General features: G+C 38.6%; 1 protein-coding gene across 1 annotated transcript in view; it reads right to left on the reverse strand.

Annotated features, from left to right (window-relative positions):
• Positions 1-15,657, reverse strand: part of RGS9 (regulator of G protein signaling 9) — a 65,342-nt gene extending 49,685 nt beyond the window's left edge. Inside the window, exons 1-4 of the mRNA XM_007421612.3 lie at positions 15,536-15,657; positions 7,516-7,612; positions 1,752-1,802; positions 1,517-1,623 (exon numbers count right to left, since the gene is read on the reverse strand). Of these exons, the coding sequence (XP_007421674.2) occupies positions 1,517-1,623; positions 1,752-1,802; positions 7,516-7,612; positions 15,536-15,598 (318 nt within the window). The 5' untranslated portion in view covers positions 15,599-15,657. The remainder of the gene's footprint in view (positions 1-1,516; positions 1,624-1,751; positions 1,803-7,515; positions 7,613-15,535) is intronic.
• Positions 15,658-17,698: the final 2,041 nt, after the last annotated feature.

Consider the following 17,698-nt stretch of genomic DNA (forward strand, 5'->3'; position numbering starts at 1 on the left):
TATCATCTTAATTCAGCTTTCCTTTGCTTTACAGACCTGCAAAGGTCGTAAATAAAAGGATTGGTCGTAAAGTTATTTTTCATCACCATTGTAACTGTGAATGTTGCTAAACAAGGCAGTCACTAAACGAAGACTACTATAATTTATATATTAAATTATATAATGAGGAAAATATGCACATGGAAGAATAGATCAAGGAAGGATAAAAGCAAAACATGGAGACTGGAGGCAGAAAAGGTGGGGGCAACTGAGATATGAAGGTTCCAGTGGGGTAAGAGAAAAAAGAAGAAAGAACAGGATGACTTGCATAGTCACGTTCTGCTGTCAAATCATCTTTCCATGAACCACGGTGTAACTCTCAAGTTGGAAGAAGTGGCAGATTGGTCAGGGCAGATGCCCTGTCTGCTATACCTCTCTGGCTCTCATTCATGCCACTGCTGTTGCTGGGCTGATACTAGTGAGTCTTGCCCTCTGCTCTGCCCAAGAAAGTTGGGTGATGAACTTCTCCTCTTGTCACATATGGGAAAGCCACATTATTTTTCCCACCTGTCCTTATAGCATTTTAAAGTGGGGTATGCCCATTTGAGTTGTTCCACCTTGGCCTTATATAGGTAGACATCCTTGGCTGGCTGTAGCTGGACTGCTTATTTACCAAGTCATGTGACTACAAATCTTTCCATTTAGTACTATTTAACAAATATGGTAGCAATTCACTTTTTAGATGGCATGGTCCAGATTATTTTGAAAAAAAAAAATTTAGAATGTTGCTTGATTAGAGCCTATAGAGTAACATTCACACATGAATGGTCACAAGAATCCGTCTAGTATGACCTAGTATGACCAATTGCTCCAATAATCTTTAGACTCAGCTTTTGGGGCACCCAAACATCACTGCTGGAGGTGCGGCACATGATCAACAAGGCCTCTTTATTAGTGGCATTCAGACTTAAGGTGTTCCTCCTTAAGGAAATCTACCTCCTTTTCCATTGACTGGTATGCTAAAGCTCTACTTTTTTATAGAGCTTTTGTGAAGGAAAATGGATAGTTTTTTTTCTCTGTGCAGCTTGTCCTTACTCCTGTCCCAACTTCCATGATAGAACTCAAGGCAAAAAGTTGTCCCACTTTTACTGTGGCAGAGCCTTCTCCAACCTGTATTAGGATTACAATTCCCAGAATTCCTAGCCAACATAGCCATCAGAAGTCCTGGCTGGCAATTCTGAATTTTATAATATGGCCTGAAGAAGCTGGGGAGACATGTGCCTTTGCATCATGCCCCAAACCACTTTTTTTTTTTACCATCATTTTCTTAACCATTTTCAAGGTTTTTATAATTTGTTGCTGTTTCTTTCCAAGATAATTTTTATGACACTTTAAGGAAGCACCTTATGGGCCATTGTGATTGAAAGGCTTTAAGAAAATAAATAAAGCTTTACAAAAATAAATAAAAATGTATCATTAGTTTAAGCCATGATGCAAAGTAGGTTAGAATAAACTAATTGGGTATCAATCCACCCACCTGGAATCGATAGAGACTGCTGTCTGCTCTGAGAGTAAGATTCTTTCGTTCTTGAAGAGGATAGATGTACCCACACTTGATGATCATACTTCCTAAATTTAGTGCCTCTTAAAAAAAAAAAAAACCACAGGTCAGTTGCTTTCACTGGGATACACACAGTAAAGTCAAGTAATCAGAAACTACCCACTTTAGGGGGACAAAATACATCAGTTAAAAAATAATTGTATGTCCCTACCTTCACTGGTAATCTGCAAACGCTGCATAATCCATTTCAGTATATCAGAACCTGGAAGGCAGAGGCAACAGCAGACAACAGCATTAAGTCAACCCGAGTTTTATTCCAGCATCTCTTCCCAGATAGTAGGAACTACTATTTATCTATAGAGGCTAGGAGAGAAATGTAAATCAGAGGCATAACCAGCAGCGCCAGGAGTAGACAAAGCTTTTCTGGTGATCTGAAGAGATTTTGAAAAGGGATCACTGCTTATCACTCTATACTCATCCCATTTTTCATTAAAACGGGTTTTTGTATTATTCTAAACACTTGCATATAATATTTGGTCAAAAGGGAAAGTCAGTCTACAGAATATGTACGTATGCATGTCCTGCTTGGACAGAAATGTGGCAAATAATACCAAAAAATTACATATGTTGCAGGAAGCCTTTACAATTCTTTTAAAAGAATTAAAAGCCTTTCCTTCTTTTGAAAACAACACAAGCCCGTTACCGCAGGGATCTGCACCATGGTGACTCGTGTAGAAATATGCCCATGACTATCTTCTTGGCACTTACCAAGCTACCTTGCTTAATCTGACTCTTAAATTCTTTTAGATTCTCTTAATTTTACACAAATGGGAAGCTAGTGCGCTGCCTCAAAGGAAAAGGATGATTTCTAGCATCGTTTTCGTTTACAAAAATGTCTTTCAGCTTCACCTAAACTACCTAGGAATTCTTGGAAATTAAAAATGGAAAGTGGCTGTAACCTAATGGCTTTGTCTGCAAAGGAACCTACTTGCCCAGACAGAAAGAAACAAAGGTAATCTGGGAGTGTTAGAGGCTGTTCCAGGATGCTAGTGAGTGGATCATTTGCTTTCTAAGAAATGTATATATTGGAAGAGAGTAGGTTATCTTTGGATACTTTGGGAGTAGGCAAAGACATAAGACCATTTTGTGAAAGTGTCACTTTCATAATTCCAAATAAGTTCAGTGGCGCAAAATGGCTGCCTTCATCTCAGCCACTGTAATCTTCTGAGGAAAGACAAACTGGTATGAAATAAGAGAAAGAATAAGAGCGTGAACTAAGAAAAAAAACACCTGTTACTTGGTCCTATTTTCTGATCCTAACCAAAATAATTGTGCAAGTCCCCAAATTATCCCTTGGTAACCTTGAGTTCTACGGCACTTTTAAAGACTTCAGTATTTCTTGTGTGTCTCTAATGCTTGAAAGCTACTTGCTTTTTGACAAAAGTATTGACCTCTTTCTTCTGATTTCCAAAGCATATGTTTTGCTACATTTAGCTTTTAAAAGCTGATGAAAAACTAAATTGTATTACAACATATGGGGAAATGGGAACTGCACTGTATTCTCTCAACAAGGTGACTCACTGGGAACATATTATTTCCTCTACAAAAGAAAACAGCAGGCTAGCCAGGAGTCATGTATTTCAACTAAGGGGTTACTTGGAAATTAAAAATGAATATATGCATCAGATTTCAAAGGCTAGAACTTATACCCTGGCCAGTAAAAGAGTATTCATGGAACTTACATGAATGGGCATTATCATCATCTTCAAGTACATTTAATTAATGGAAAATTGCCAGTAGAGAGGAAAATGATGAAGACGCATTTGTGGTTTCTAAGAGGTTTTGTTTTTGTTTCTTAAATCTTACTTATGAATCAGAAATGTAATGCACATTTTCAGGCACATCAAAACCAGAAATCTGATTTGGGAACATATGCATTTCTCTGGGCATGGATTCATGTTCAGTTCTAAATGTTGCCAAAATGCAATTCAAAATGCTACCCTTTCCTGACATGTGGCTGACTGCTCGAGATGCACACCAGCAGTCAGGAGCTGTTATCCCTATTACGAAGAGTGCTTCCCAAAATAGATGAAATTAAAAGATTAACCTGTCACTCAGACCCTCCTTAGGTAACCTTATCTGCAGCTGCTCTTCCCTTTGAGAGATTATGCTTATTGTCACAACCCTGAACTCACCATGAAGCTACACCTGTTATTCAGAGGAACATGGGGGCCTAAGGTTTCTATGCTTTCTTCCTCTTAAAATATAGAGCCACTACAATTCCGACTATTTTTTTTCATTGACAAATGAGTAAAATATAAGGTAGGCAGGGCAATTAAATGGTTTATAAATTGCCATGAAACAATTAATGTATGAAAACAATACCAATCAAATTGCCTTTAAGAAAACCATATCTTATGCACATTACAGGTGTTCAAAGTTCAACGAGCCTTGACATCCATGGAAGAGGACTGGAAAGAGTATTTCACGTTAATGACTGGCTATGAAAATGGTGTTGATAGGACAGAAATATTTTCTGGGACTAGCATCTGAATTAGATTGACAGACTGCTGACACAAAATGGGCTGCGCTTCACAAGGACTGTAAAAATGGGTTCAGCCAAAGCATGGCAAGTTGGATCAGGAGGGCTTTAAATGGAATCTGGGGGTTGGGGGTTGAAAATGAAAATCCTGAAGTATTTCAGATAAAGTCTTGTGCACTTTAGGAAGTGAGACTGTTGCTGAAGGATGCTTCTTAAACTACTCAAAGAAAAATGAGAAAGAACACTAGTTCTTAAAGTTCATGACCTGTGTTGTCTACACAGTAAGGATGAGAACAAGGGTGATGGGATGATGGTAGACTGTTACTATAGTGGACTGCAAATAAAGGATTAGACACTTCCTTATAAAGAAAGGGACGGAAAGCTAAGAGAAGGGAAGAGGAGAGAAGCAGCTGACAGTGTAAAACAAAACAAAACAAAACAAAAAGGAAATAAAAGGGACAATCCATATATATTAAAAGAAAAGAGACATACAGATGGATTTCCTGGAAAAGTGAACAGTCACTGTAAATAAGCATGGGATTTTCCTGCTGTACCTCTAAAGAGAAAGGTCTTATATCCTATATTATTTGTTGATATAGAATCAGTATTAGAGTTTTAATTTTTTGCAATCAACTCTGAGTAAATGGGAGGCAGAATATAATCTCCACCCCATGCCCAAGATACTATCTTCCATGATAAACTTATAGTTCTTATACTGAGGTTGTTATTTTGGAGAAATGACTAAGTGTTTATACAGATGGTTCTCACCTAACTATTCGTTCAATGACTGTTCGAACTTGCAATGGTGCTCAAAGTTCTGCCCATTGCAATGTCCCTGCAGTCACGTGATCGCAATCCCAGCGCTTTGCACCTGGCTCGCAATTATGATGTTACAGCATCCCACAGTCACATGGTCACCATTTGTGACCTTCTATGCCAGCTTTCTACAAGTAAAGTCAATGTGGAAGCTGGCAGGAGGTCGCAAATGGCCATCACATGACATCCTCACTTAATGATCATGCAGAATTCACTTAATGATGGCAACTGGGAAGTACCGGAACTGCCATCACTAAGCGACACAGTCATGTGACATCGTACTTCATGACTGCATCATTTAGCAATAGAAATTTCAGTCCCAATTGCCATCATTAACCAAGGACTACCTGTACATTCCCATCACACTATCCCCTTTTGAAGTAAGCAATGTTACACAAAGCTCAGAAAGAGTAAGCTATGGTAAGCAAGATAACAAGAGTTTTCCTTAGCACTGACAGATCTTAACACAGGTACTGAAAGCTTCTAGTACTACCAATCAAAAGTATTACACAGCTAGTCTGTCTTTCTGTCCTTAATGGATTTTCTGTGGCAATTAAAATAGTGGAAGAAATGGTGGGAAATCAAAGGTCTACAAATGGCAGACAGTAATGTCAATATTTTTATAGGGAAGGTTGTTGCAAGGGTGGTGGAGAATCAGCTGCAGAATACCCTAGAAGAAGCAAATTATCCGGATCCGGATCCCAAAGCTGAGATTTGGGTCTGGGTCCAGGACTGAAATGGTTTTGGATGCATTGGTGGTTTAGACCTTTCAGTGACTTTCAACACCACCAACCGTGGTATTTATCTGAACTGCCTGCATGAACTGGAAGCGCTGGTTTGCGGTGATTCTGCTATTTCCCTAGTGGGCATTTCCAATCAGTGATTATAGGGGTAGGAGAGGTTAGAGATTCAGATTCCCCCCCACCATTGTTTAATACCTATATGAAACTTCTGGGAGAAGTAATTTGTTGGTTTGGGATTGTGTTATCATAAGTATCCGATATGCTTGTGATATTCAATTGTACACTGTCACCCTGGCTGACCAGTGATGCTGTAGAGATCTTGTCCCAATGTCTGGAGGCTGTAAAGGCCTGGATGGGTCAAAATAGGCTGAAGTTCTCTTAGGTGGGAGGCTCTACCCCTAAGGGAGGTCTGCAGCTTGGGAGTCCTCCTAGACCATAGCTACTTCTGGATGGTTAGATGGAGGCCATCACCAGGAGGGCTTTGTTCAGCTTCAACTGGTGAAATAGTTGCAACCCTATCTGGAGTGTGAGCATCTCACAACAGCAGCTCATCACCGTGTGACTTTGTTGCTGTTGTCCAGATTATTGCAATGTTCTCTACACTGGGATCATTTGAAAGCAACAGAGAAGGGGCAATTGCTGTCAAAAGCATATAACACTGGTGCTGCAAACCCTACACTGGCTACCAGGTGCAATTCAAAGTGCTGGTGTTGTTCTATAAAGCCCTATTTGGCTTGGTGCCTAGTTACTTGCCAAACCACCTCTTCCTACCTGAATCCACCTGTCTTGTACAGTCATTCTGGGAGTCTGATTGTTTCCTACTTTTGTGATATCGGGAGGTGGAGTGAGGACACACAAGGCTAGAAACTGTTCATTGCTTATGGCGCCAGCCCTTGGAATGATCTTTCTTTAGAAATCAGATTGGTCCCTTTGCTAATTTTCCAGAAGAAGGATCTCTTTCAGAGGATATTTGATAATCAATATTTATCATAATATTTATTATTATGGTGCTATTTTTGCTAGACTGAATGATGTAGCTTTGTCAAAATCCTGGGATTATGTTTAGATTTAAGTCTTTTACCTACCTTGGCCCCTTTTGGACTTTTTGCAGGAGACAGAAAAAAATGAAACCATGATTTATGGATTTGATGATTAGTTAAAATAATATGTTATACAAAATATGCATGTTAAGATATAGTTTAAGAGATCACTATATGATTCATTTATATCTGCTGTATAAGAAGTCAGAAGTCCTTCTTTTTGTAATTTTTCCTTCTTTCCTTTTTCTTTAATTTTCATCCCTATTGTATTCCTTCTTTAACTCTTTTGTTCTCTACTTTTCTTCTTGATTATTGGTTCTTGTTTGCTTTCACCTGTATGCTTTTTATAACTTAATAAAGTTCTTATAAAAAAAAAGTCTTTTACCTACCTTGGATAATTTAACTGTGTTTGTATCATGGATAATAATGATGATGATTGTTATCTGTTAATTGCAAACTGCTGGGGTCCTTGGCAGATTTGGCAGGATTCAAGCAAAGTTAATAAATAAATAGAGACAGGCTCAAAACATCAGTACTGCTCCCTGTCTCTCCCCTTAATTTTTAGAATACAGACTGAGTATTTACACTTACACATATGTGTATGCACAATTTAATACAGCAACTTTACATACTTTGGGGAAAAACAATCTTTATTATTCTTTTTCTCCATAGTGTCAGGATGGTTGTCTCTGTTGTCATCTTCTTAGACTGCTGTTGTGGCTGTTTTCCAACATCAAAGGCAGGAATAAAGTGACTGATGAATATTCAGTTATACCATATAACAAAAACCTAATGGTTGAGACTGCCTTCTATTGTCCGGTACATCTGACTTACCAGTCATAGCATGTGGAATGCTGGTGTTTATGATCTTCTGGGTTTGTATTTTGATGCCAGAATGTGGGTCTTGCATCTCTACCAACAAAATCTCCAACTGCAAATTATAGTAGAGACATATTAAGAATTATGCAAAACAAATAGAAACAGCTATAGTTTATTTTCATTCCTTGTCTTAAACGCACCTATAAGAAAAAAATGAATAATTTAACCACTATGTTTTCAAGTGTTATATTACTGGAGACATTGGTTCTAACTGTGGCTAATTAATGGCAGATTGGTACACAATAAGACCATCTCCAACCACAACACTGTGATGGATGAACACATTAACCTGCTGTGCTTTGCTGTCATCTGGCTGGGCAGTGATGGGGATGTACAGGTAGTCCTTGACCTACAACCATTTGTTCAGCAACCATTCAAAATTACAACGGCGCTGAACAAATGGTGGTTATGACTGGTCCTTGGAGTTCTGGCCATCCCAGCACCCTTGCAGTCATGTGATCATGATCTGGTGCTTAGCAACTGGTTTGGACTTACGACCAATTGCAGTGCCCTGTGAACACGTTATTGCTATCTGCAACCTTCCCTGCCGGCTTCCCAGGAAAGTCAATGGGGAAGCCAATAGGGAAGATTGCAAGTCGCTGGGACAGGCCTCTCAAACCCGCGTACCCTCACCCAGCCCTCTGCACTCGCACTGCGACAGCCACTCCCACACCCTCCCTGACCCGCACCATGCCTCTCATGCGCCTTCATGCACCCTCCTCCACACTCCCATGCATCCCCCCACCCGGCAGCAGCCACTTACCTGCCTGCCAGCCTGCGGTTTGCAGCTTCCTGCCAGCTTCCCCACTGACTTTGGTTGTGGGAAGCTGGCAGGAAGTTGCCTTGCCAAACAACCGTGGGATTCGGTTAACAACGGCAACTGGGACTACAGGGATTGCTATTGCTAAGCAATGTGGTCGCACTTTACAACCGCATCGCTTAGCGGTGGAAATTCTGGTCCCAATTGCCATCATAAGTCGAGAACTACCTGTAGTCCTATAAGAAACCTGCAGGTCCTGCAGCAGCCACGATGCCAAGGATGGGGTGGTTGTGGTTGTCAAGGCAAGAAGCACTGCTCCAGAAATGACTGGGCATGAGTGCCTTTGTGTGGAAGTGACCTGCACTGACAAGTTTGGCCTGCTGGTGTGTACCACCTACTACCTTCCATAAGCTCCTAGACCTTATCTTGGGCTGGTGGTAGAGTTCCTAAGACTGTTGATCCTGGGGGATTTCAACTCCCATGCCTAGAGGAAGGCTCCAGTGTAGCTTGTGAATTCATGCCCTCCATGGTGACCAGGGGCTTGCCATGGGTAATTGCAGTCCTTATACACTGACTGGGCATATGCTAGACCTGCTCTTTACTTCAGAGCAGATAGGCACGATCTGATGATGGACACAGATATGTATCCTTTGCTGTGGTCAGATCACTTCCTCATCAATATGTGGATCATGGCTGCTCTGAACCTGTGTGGGTGTGGCATTATTTTGGTTTGTCCCAGATGCCTAATAGATCTGGATGGTTTCCAGAGGGCACCTGGGGTTTTCCCCAACAATATGGCAGACTGTAGAATGTGGAGATGGCCTGAGAACTTGATACAATTGCCCCAGAGTAGCCTCTCTCCATTTGCCAATCCCAGCCTGCTCCTTGGTCTACTGAGGAGCTGAAGGAAACAAAGTGACTCAACATACTTAGAACGATCTTGGCGTAAAACCATAAACAGGCATGACTAAGCACTATAAGAACCCAAGTTCAGTGCTACACAGAGCAGAAAAATATCAGTCCTTCTCTGTGCTTGTTTTATCCATAGTCTCTCAAGAGGTGGTCCTCTGTGTAACGTAGGATTAACTCATGTCCTTCCAGGCAGGTCTTCCTGTTGGCTTCCATGCCTAATGGGGGATTAAAACCTAACTCTCCCTGCTCCTAGACCTAGACCAGATCTTTAATCACCACACTATGCTACCTGTCCAATTTAATAGTTAAAAAACAAACAAACAAGGAATCAGGTGTTAATTACGTAATGCCAGTAGTGGTTGCTTACCATACATACATGGAGATGTAAAGCTTCCATATCTGCACAAGTTAACTGGAGGCCTCTGGAAGCCATTTAAAAGCTTTGGCTGAATGATAAAGAATCCACTTCTAATTCTGAAGCAGATCTTCTTCAAAGTATTAAATTTTATTAAATCTACTTCCAATTATTAAATTGTATAATTACATTTATTTTAAAATGGATAGTGTACACTAGGGGAAGGGAACCTGTCATCTTTTAGAAGCTGCTGAACTATAACCTCTAGCTATGCCATTATGGTCAGTGGTATGGAAACTAGGAGTTGTAATTCAGCAACATTTGGGATCACAAGTTTTCCTTCCTTGTAACAGAAAGACACAAAAGAATAATTTTTCAGTCTAAAAATCCTAGTGTAACCCTATTCAAGTGAATTTAAATAGGTTTTTTTTTATTATTATTATGGAAGCCTTCTAAGTTGGAAACTATCTTTTCTTCCATATTATTGATGTTAGGTTTCTTGTAGTTTACCAGTTTGGTGTTATCCAAGTGGTAAGTAGATATTCTAGTGCTCAAAGCTTATAAAATGTTTTTTGCAACATTTCCTGAGAAAGAAATTAGACTTCTCCAAAAATATTTATCATCTGACTCTATACTGCTGTGGAAATAGGCTATGTTTTGTTTCTGGCAAATTTCTGATTGCCTCCCAGGAATTTTATTTATTTCATAATTGGAAACATTGTTTAAAAATTTTATATGCTGCCAATGGCAAAGCACAAGCAAAGCAATAATTTTAAAATGCAAAATATGGTGTGATTTTGCTGAATAAAGGATAACTATAGGTGAAAGAGATTAAGAAGATTGCACAGAGGCTCTGAAAAAATGTTTTTATAAAAACGCTTCTCTAAATGACTGAAGATAGGCCTCTCCTGTTTGGTTAAGAAATTCCAGAGAACTTAGTCCAGAATTGCCAAGGCAATGCGTCTCCTCTGCTAATCTGATCCATTAGAAGGCATTAGAAAACCACAGTAAGTATAGAAAATAATAGTTTATTTGCTGTGTTATTTCAGAAGTATGGAATCCAGATACACTACACTACAACTTCCAGGAGACCCAGCAAATGTAACCAACAGTGAAGGCATTATAACAAGTATGAAAAATAAGGAACTATAGCTCAGTAACATAATATATTCCTCATGGTTGGCAACCTTTACAAGCCTCTGATACCATCACAATTTCATAGTTAGGAAACAGGCATTGCCACTTCACAAAAAAATTGGTCAGATTTTACACAAAAATCTTATGAGATTATCTACATCTCATAAAATCAATCAAGATCTAATTTCTATAAGATCTTGTGGGAATTGGGTGGTTCTTTCTTAAAAGTGTGGAGTGGGGTAGGATACTACCAGGTACCAAGTTCTGACCCTCCACTATCAGCTTTCAAAAGAGCTCTAGGACAAGGTTGGTTAAGTAAAATATGAGTCCTACGCTATCTATTCTAATCATCCTGCCTTTTTCTCCTATTGTCCTGACTCTTCCACATTTATTTTAGAATGTGATTCAGATTCCAATCAAGAGCCAGCATTTTTTTTTAAAAAAAAAAGGACAATGAAGAAAAAAGAGCACACCTGGATACCACAGAAAACTTCTAGTTATATAAATTAGCTAGACTATCCTAGCTACATAATTGGTTTCAAGGAAAATGGATAAATCTCACATAGATCTTTTGAAACTCTTTAGCAGAATCGTTTATTTACTACATATCATTTTACACCATCATTTAATATCACATACACAAAATTATATACAGTTGAAAAATACAAAATGCATATAAAAATAAAACAATTTCAAATTAGCAGTAAGGGCTTTAAAACAGTATGAAATCATGTTTTTAAAAAAAATAAAATAAAAAGACCATGCTAGATACTAAGCAAAGACTCTCTGAAAAGAGCATGACTTAATAGGGCTGTGTACACTTCAAAATGATTAGGAAAAAATGCTTTGGAGTTCATGCAAGCATAGCACCTCTCTGCTATTCATGCATCTGTTTTCAGAATTCCACATAAGCCTGAAAAAGAGACATGGCTGCTTTAATGAATGGCAGAAAAGGGTTATGCTTCCATGAGGTCCAAAACACTTATTCCAAAATTTTTTTGAAGCATGCACACCATATTACTTAACTGAACCCAGCAGAGAGGTAGTTTGTCTACTAGCTCTCATCTCATTATACAAAATTACACAAAAATCACATCAGTCAAGTGATAAAGCAGTAATTGCCCTGATCTGAAACCAGCTTCTAAAATAGCTTTTCTATAGAAATGGAACCTTTGCAACAGCGCTTCACTCAGAAGTCCAATAGAATTAGAAGGATGTGGAGTCCTTGGTGTTCTCTGAGCTTGGTTGTTTTCTTGCAGACATTTCATTACCCAGCTAGGTAACATCTTCAGTGCTAGAAGGAGGTGGGGCTGAGCAGTAAGGATCATATCATGGGTATTATAACTGTTCTGCACAACTTCTGAAAATCTCCATCCAAAGCACCATAATATAATCCAATCAAGATATTTGTCTTCCAAGATAAAATGATAGTGGGTAACTGTCTTATTTGCTACCAATCTGATATTAAATCAGCAAGAGTTTGATTTCAGAGGCTTTATTAAAGAGTGAGGATAACCTGGAAATATTGATGACCTTTTTTCCTAAAGCTGTAATTATATAAGGCCATCAAATTATGGCCACATCTCTTGTCTTCTCTTTAGATAAGTGACCTGCAGATAAGTGCATCTGGCATTGCACAAGGCTATATTGTGGCTTGTTTGGTTTTGGCTTATTATGAAACCAAGCACCATGATTTATAAACCTAATATATGACTTAGATAAATATGATAGGCTGCTCTCAGTCAGTTGGCCTCCAGTCATCCCTTAATCTGTCATCTGGAGAGTTCTTAAGCCTAGCTACCTAAAATTCCTGCCTTTAGTTCAGCCCTAGGTAAGCTAAAAAGGAAATCTAGAACATTTTTTTGCAGTTGGCTTATATTTTCAAAAAAATAAACACAGTGAATCTTATTCTGTTTTACCAATATTGTAAGAGCATGTAACAGTAAAGCCAAACAAGTCTTTAATTACAAGAGTAGGAGTATATGATCTCTATTACCAGCACTCACCTTCGCCATCCCTGGACATTTGAAATGTATTTAATATCATGTCTATTGTATTTTTGTACAAGGAAATCACATAAAGAAAATTTATTTTATCTGTGGCAAAGGTTTATTATTTTCTTCTCTCAAAATGTATCTTTCTATAAAATGTGGCCTGTAGTTCACAAAATGATATTTTCTTCCCTCCAAACTACCCGAGCAGAAATCAAGTAAGAACATGGTGAAATTGGACCTTTAAAGTAATTATGTCAGCCTTGTGAGGTAGTCCAGACAAGAAGCACACCCGGATGAACTAATCCTACTTTATTGTAAGGTTATATTAAACAAACTTGCAAGACTGAAAGTATTTCTCCCCTCCTCTCTTTTTAGTCTCTGGAAAACTAGGAAGAGTCCCTTCTGAAATGCTCCCACGCTTTCCCCCCACCTGCGGATTGAGCTGCCTTTTAACAGACGGTTGCCTACTTTGTGGGTTTTCCTCCTCTCTCCCAAGGTCATTGCCACATACCATCACAATTATGACAACATCTAGGAAGAGGGAAACACATTGTGGTATCTCATTTTGAGCATGTCAAATACATATATTTGCAATGTGCAACAAATATTGTGACACAGAAAAAATTTACATTCCCTCTCCCTGCTTTTTTTTAACCTGTATTTTTGCCAATTTCTCTTAACTGCTGCTCAGCGAAAACTGTTGCGATGTGAATGTACTAGACTATACAGCACATACACCTGAAGTAGTAGGATTATCAACAACAATCCAGAGAATCACTAGAGGGCAATGAGGAGCTACAAGGTAACTAATTCTTTGTTGCCCACTGGTGGTTGACTGGACTTTTGTAGCCCAGATCTGGTACCCTAGAAATGGGCAGCTGTGTGTGTCTCTGTAAATTCAAATTATACTATTCATCACAATAAACCTCAGAAAAGGGGAGATATGCATAGGAGAAAATTGAGCTTCATGCCTTGCCCGCTTAAAATTTTACTACATACTACCACTATTATTTTCTGTAGATGCTTTGGGAAAAGGAGATCATAGTAAATCCATAGCTTAGTTATTTATCAACATGTTGGTTGGAAGGTGATGAAGTTTGTAGTCCATCTCCCTTAAAGGTTGAACATAACTGCGGCCAATAAAAAGGAGTAGTCTGCCACTTCATCAAAGCAGCTATGAATAGGCAAGGAATAGATCTCTATCAATTATTTCCTTTTCAATTTATATACCACTTTTCATTTCCATAAAAAAATACCAAAGTAGTTTACAACATCATCATACTACTACTACTACTACTACTACTATATCTATTATACATATTAGGCTTACTGGCAAAACTGCTAGTCAAAAGAATGCTTAGCAATCAACAAGTCTTATACCAATGGCAGAAACACTCCACACCAGCAGCCAGCCAAGTCTCAAAAAAGAGGGAATTGTGCATATTAGATATCATGGTAAAAATGTCCTTTTTTGCACCAAGGGCAAATAAATGCATACTGTGGTATAATAAGCAATGAATCCTCTGCAAAACATGAAAGGTTATATGAAGAAAGGAGTTCCTTAAATAAATTGGTCCTGGTCTCCTTAGCCTTATAGACCAACAATACCCCTATAAACATGGTTTCATAACCAGTGCAGAGATATCAACAGGGGGTCCTACTGAGAAACCTAACCAAGTTTACTCCATACTTTTTTTTAAAAAGGGCATCACTGATTTGTCATCCCATACCATAATTAACTCTTCTTTCAAAAAGGAAAATCTCCAAGCTGGATATCAAGAACAAAGTGACAAAAATAAAATGTAGACAGAAGCACAAAATAACATTCCATCAAACAAATGAACAAACAAACCATGGGTAGGGAAAAACAACCCTACTTGACCTCACTGGCCACTAACCAGAAATGAAAGCCAGGTAAACCTTGGCTGGGTTCAACATGATGTCCTTCTTCTTGACATTCCACAGTAGGAGTGCTGCTACAGAGAAGTCCCTACCTCATGTCACTACCTGTTGTATTTGATCTAAAAATGGGACGGTGAGCATGAGTAGACTGGTATAGGGGAAGAAGCTCCTTCAGGAGTTTCACATGAGAAGGGAAGGGAAGGCAGATATTTTGGCTTCATCACAGCACAGAAATGTCTTGCCAAGGGGGCTAGGTTAACCTACAGTAGTGAACTACGGTAGACTGAGATTGGTGGGGGTAATTACCAGGTGATGATTTCAGGAAGAATTAATGCTGTAAACTTCAAGAATTATGGCTTTTATTTTTTAAATTACTTACAGCTGAAGGAGGGTGAGGAATAAAACTGTTTTCAAACACAGAAAACAGAGAACTTTCAGAAGTTCTGAACAGAAATAAAGGTAGCGTGGATGAAGCAAAATAGCAGTGGTTAAAATTAACAAGAATAACGCAGCCTTTAAAAAGCTTCTAGGCACCCATACCTGTCAGTGTTATTTTAAGCAGCTTCTGGCATATCTACAAAGGTGGCTCTGTAACAGGTTGCTTTCCTTTTGAAATTCCAAAGAATACCAAGACATTTATCTCTAAGCACCCTACAGCAAAGGACCAGGCAAGGAAAAGAAAACAGAGGGAAACAATCACTATTAGAGACTAAACTAATGACAGGATTTTTTAAGACTGTAACGGAGCACACACCTAGTCAGATACAATATCCCCTTCTCTCTCACAAGCCAACCTTGGTGATACAGCATTCCAATCAGATGTTCTGAAGATGTGCCCAAGGTTTCCTGACCTTCCATTTATAAGATAGGTACTAAAAAATAAATAAAAATTGAAAATAAGACTGGCTTTGTTACCTTTTTCAAGAATGCCATTCTTGGCCTGTAACGCTGTCCTTGATCTATGTGCGTGATGGTCATCGTGATCTACTTAATTAAGGCAGAAGCTACAAAAGAATTAAAAATAATAATAATAATAAAGGGGCTTTCACCAACTGCAGAAAAAAAGGTGGTGCTACTCTTAAGTGATTTCAGGCGAACTGCATTACTCAAACTCGCCAGGCTGCCGGATAAAGGCGGCGGTGGAAGCAGGCACAGTCTCGCTCTAGCCAATCAGTGCGGAGCACTCTGGTTTTATTTGCATGAGCAGCGCGTGCTTCCTACCTGTCAGCATCAGGGGGAGCTCTTTCATCTATTTACAGGGCTGAGCTGCTAGCAAAGAAAATTTGCATCGCGTTGGCAAATTGCACATTACCGATAAGACAAAATTAGAAAAGAACATTCTTCTTACAGCCTGATTGAATAGGTTCAGAGACCAAACTTTTTTATAAATCTGAAAGATTTAAATATGATGTGACAAGTTACAATTTGTTTTACTTATGGTTCGATTTACTCAGAGTTGTGGAACTGATACAGACTACGAGACCAAAACAAACTAACCATTTGTTATTTATTGCATGTATTTCCTATCTTTCTTTAGAAAGCTCAAGGCGATTGACATATGGGTCTCCTCCAATTTTATCCCCACAATGGCTTTGTTAGGTTGGGCTCTAAGAGAGCAATAGGCCCAAATCAGCCAGTCCAATACTTCAACCTACTACACTAGTTTACCAGATATGGAAACAAACATATATAACTGGAAATGCTGAAATAGGTGAGATTATTCTTTCAGGCATTGTTATAACCCACCCACCCCCTAAACACTCATGGCTTCTTTAACTTATGGCTTACTGAATAAACCATTGCGACTGGTTATATGGAACACAAAGCTAAAACCACTGAACAGCCACTGTGCCTAGCATATGTATATCCAGCAAAGAAAAATATGTTTAGATAGCAATACAGACACATACAGAGAGAGAGAGAGAGAGAGAGAGAGAGATTTTTTATTTATGAACGTTTCTGTTCCATTGTATTCCCAAGGGCTCACAGAGACGACGATGATGATGATGACGACGACGATGATTGGTGTATGCATTATTTTTTATTCCATAGGGAGAAGCAGTCCAGCTATCCAGGTAATTACCTTTGTATTTATCAAATGAAGCTGTACAGAACACCACACTCAGACTGGAGAAACAACTTGGAACTCAATTACTTAAAAAGTAGTTTATGAGTATTACATATTCTTGCATAAACAAGCTTATTAGCATACTTAGTTATGCTTAATCCATACGTGTCAAATCTTCTAAATTCTAGCTTCATGATGAAATTGATGTTTGTAATGTCTTTGTTCATGAACTGACATTGAAGTCAGTGACAGAATACTGTGGGGAGCTGTCATTTTTCCTCATTTGTTCCTGGATACCACTGATTCTTATGTCAGGTTTGGTGCTACTGTTTATAGATAATTATCACTTCCTATGTATAATTTTCTTCTGACTTTTCCTATTCTATGTCCCCTCTCCCAAAATTGGGAACAAAGCTACCAATCTGAATTCACAAAACAGGTTAGACAACAGTAAAATCATGCTGGATACTTTGTAGTTTGGTATATTTTAGGGAATTCAGCCATTGTCTTGGAATGTTATATGAATCAGGCCATCATATTAATCTATAGTCTAGATTATTTATTTGGGCATAACATAGCATATGAACATAGTATATGCATAATGTACAGTATCATTAGACCATTTGGATTTTTTAAAAAAGAAGTTACTTTGGAATGGGCTAACTGAGAGAGCAGATGCAGTGGAAGAAAGGGAACCTGTCAACTTTTTTTTTTTTGCTCTTAATTGCCTCTGTAAGCATTTGCAGTCAAACTAATCAGGTTTCAAGCATTCGTTCAGGAGTTCCATTCCCACACTTGTACAGTTCTATCTCCTGTTTCTTAAGAACCTATTTCCTACTGTTACACACAGCCTATTGTTTAGGAACTGGTTTCAAGAAAGAAGACTTTCTCTGTATAAAATTGCATAGACAAATAATTAGCTTGTACATAAATTGTGATGTATACAATTTATATAAATGTTTTTCCCTTCTAAAAGTTCATGTAAGTGTTTGAAACTTCTGGCTGCTACT

Source organism: Python bivittatus, unplaced genomic scaffold, assembly GCF_059951505.1.
Source record: "Python bivittatus isolate LINGU-HERP-01145 unplaced genomic scaffold, Pbiv_v1 ctg000220_np1212, whole genome shotgun sequence".
Taxonomy (NCBI): Eukaryota; Metazoa; Chordata; class Lepidosauria; order Squamata; family Pythonidae; genus Python; species Python bivittatus.